Source organism: Larus michahellis, unplaced genomic scaffold (assembly GCF_964199755.1).
Source record: "Larus michahellis unplaced genomic scaffold, bLarMic1.1 SCAFFOLD_34, whole genome shotgun sequence".
In the NCBI taxonomy this organism is placed as follows: Eukaryota; Metazoa; Chordata; class Aves; order Charadriiformes; family Laridae; genus Larus; species Larus michahellis.
In genome coordinates, this window is record NW_027436399.1 from 961,630 (window position 1) to 964,308 (window position 2,679).

Sequence of the window (2,679 nt, forward strand, 5' to 3'; positions counted from 1 at the left end):
GCTGAGCCTTTCCCTGGGGGTCGGGCACTGTCCTCGCAGAGTCCTTTGATTGTCTCTGTGAGGGGTTGTGTCCTGCTCTCTCCATCACAGCTCTAACTCTGGTTTGGGAAAGAGAAGAATTTGTATATTTGTCCGTTCAAACAGTGCTCTGCTGTTCCCATATGAGTTCAGTTATTTGTTTGGGTTTGTTTTTTAAGAGGAATTTGTGTGTGAAGTCATCTTCAAGGCAGCACAAGCAGAAGCGCAGGGCAGACGGAAAAAAGACTGATGGACACTGCAGCTCTCCTGGCTCTGCACTAAACCACAGAGAACAGAGCCTTGTGTCCTGTCCTGTATCAAGACTCCACATTTTCAGTCATAAACATGAGGATTTCTACCCCTCAATAGAACAATCGCCAGATGTGATAGTAGAAAATTAAAACCACAATCTCTGAAAAGCAGACTGTCTTTGCTATAAGGGGTCTGTCCTAATTTTTTCCCGTTTTTTTCCTCCTTTGGACAGAGCCCCCATGCCAAGAAACAGCAGATGTCCAACAGCAGCTCCATCACCCAGTTCCTCCTCCGGGCGTTCGCAGACACACGGGAGCTGCAGCTCTTGCACTTCGGGCTCTTCCTGGGCATCTACCTGGCTGCCCTCCTGGCCAACGGCCTCATCATCACCACCATCGCCTGTGACCACCGCCTCCACACCCCCATGTACTTCTTCCTCCTCAACCTCTCTGTTCTTGACCTGGGCTCCATCTCCACCACTCTTCCCAAAGCCATGGCCAATTCCCTCTGGGACACCAGGGACATCTCCTATGCAGGATGTGCTGCACAGCTCTTGTTCTTCATCTTCCTTCTTGCAGCAGAGTTCTGTCTTCTCACCATTATGGCCTATGACCGCTACGTTGCCATCTGCAAACCCCTGCACTACGGGACCCTCCTGGGCAGCAGAGCTTGTGTCCACATGGCAGCAGCTGCCTGGGGCAGTGGGTTTCTCTATGCTCTCCTGCACACGGCCAATACATTTTCCCTGCCCCTCTGCCAGGGCAATGCCCTGGACCAGTTCTTCTGTGAAATCCCCCAGATCCTCAAGCTCTCCTGCTCAGACTCCTACCTCAGGGAAATTGGGCTTCTTGTGGTTAGTGTCTCTTTAGGCTTTGGTTGTTTTGTGTTCATCGTGCTGTCCTATGTGCAGATCTTCAGGGCCGTGCTGAGGATCCCCTCTGAGCAGGGACGGCACAAAGCCTTTTCCACGTGCCTCCCTCACCTGGTCGTGGTCTCCCTGTTTGTGAGCACTGGAATATTTGCCTACCTGAAGCCCCCCTCCCTCTCTTCCCATGTTCTAGACCTGGTGGTGGCAGTTCTGTACTCAGTGGTGCCTCCAGCACTGAACCCCCTCATCTACAGCATGAGGAACCAGGAGCTCAAGGATTCCCTGTGGAAACTGATGACCAGATGATTTTCAGAAGCAATAAACTTCTTCGGTCTTGTTTTGGAAACCACTCAGAATGTAGCTTGTTACAGGGCAAGCGCATCTTCTGTAGGTTTTGTTAGTTTTGGTTTGAGTTTGTGATTTTGGCATTGGTTTTCTTTGTATAATGCTGTCCACAAAGAAGTGTCATCATTTTTGCTGTTTGTAACTATGCATCTACCTTAATTTGTGAATCCCACAGACATTGTAAAAGAGAACCAGTGCTCTCTGTCTCTTTAAACAAAAGAAAGGATCTTCTAGCGACTTGTTTGCCCAAGATCCTTCCTTTGGGACCTGCTCTGGAGCTGCAGGGCTGTGCCTGTGAGCAGAGGTGGAGGGGAAAGGGTCTCAGCACAGCAGCACTGTCAGGGAGCACCAGCCTTGCTCTTTTCAGACTTATTCTCTTTCTGTTTCCACACTCTCCTGCTGAGCGCAGGTGTTGCTGTAAGGACCGAGTGCTCTGGCAGCTCATACTCCTGCTGTGTGCTGTCCTGTCCCCACAGGCAGGGACAGGCCCTGGGCGCTTCTCCGGCAGAGCTGGCCTCCCCAACAGCTCCTCCGTCACACCGTGGCATTGCCGCAGGGCGGTGCCTGAAGGCTCAGGCCTTCTTCCAAAGTTGCTCTCAAGGAAATGCCCAGGAAAGCGCCCCGCAATCGAAAACACCTGTGTGCAGCTTAACTGTGTGAGTGTGCAGGGGGGGACAAGCAGCAGGTCCCTCGCCCAGCCAGGGCTCCTGGGAAAGACAGGAAGGACCAGCAGAGCAGGTTCTTCTCTGTCCCTGGCGGTGATGGACACTAGGGGTAAGATGCCCTAGGGTCATGCTTACAACTTATCCAGTAACAACCACCACTGGCCTCTCGCCCCAGCTTGGGGAGTTTGGTTGGTCTTCTGAAGAAGTCCATGTTTGTATTGTAGGAACCAGATGCAAGCATGCACATCGTGTGCGTGGGGTGAGATGAACCCGAGTAAGCCCAAACACCATCAGCTATTCCCAGGGCTTCAATGAAGGCCTGTGGGGCAGACAGTGTCTGGAGGTCACTTCACTTGGAGAGTAACGTCCCCTGGGAAACCCCCTGAATGCAGCACTGGGATGGGCTTCCTTGAGCCCAGGTCCCTGTGTCCATTCCTCACGCCGTGGGGCATCTCAGAGAGGTGCCGAGCAGGGAGACACAGCGCGGGGCTGAGGTGCTGCCGGCCTCTGGGAGTGGCAACAGGAGGCCAT

General features: G+C 53.0%; 1 protein-coding gene across 1 annotated transcript; it reads left to right on the forward strand.

Annotated features, from left to right (window-relative positions):
- The first annotated feature begins 526 nt into the window (after positions 1 to 526).
- Positions 527 to 1,444, forward strand: LOC141737310 (olfactory receptor 14C36-like). The gene has a single exon (XM_074571989.1). The coding sequence runs from the start codon at positions 527 to 529 to the stop codon at positions 1,442 to 1,444; it is 918 nt and encodes a 305-aa protein (XP_074428090.1).
- Positions 1,445 to 2,679: the final 1,235 nt, after the last annotated feature.

Excerpts from the sequence above, each read along its gene's own strand:
- LOC141737310 (XM_074571989.1), top strand. The coding sequence starts at position 527 with ATGTCCAACAGCAGCTCCATCACCCAGTTCCTCCTCCGGGCGTTCGCA.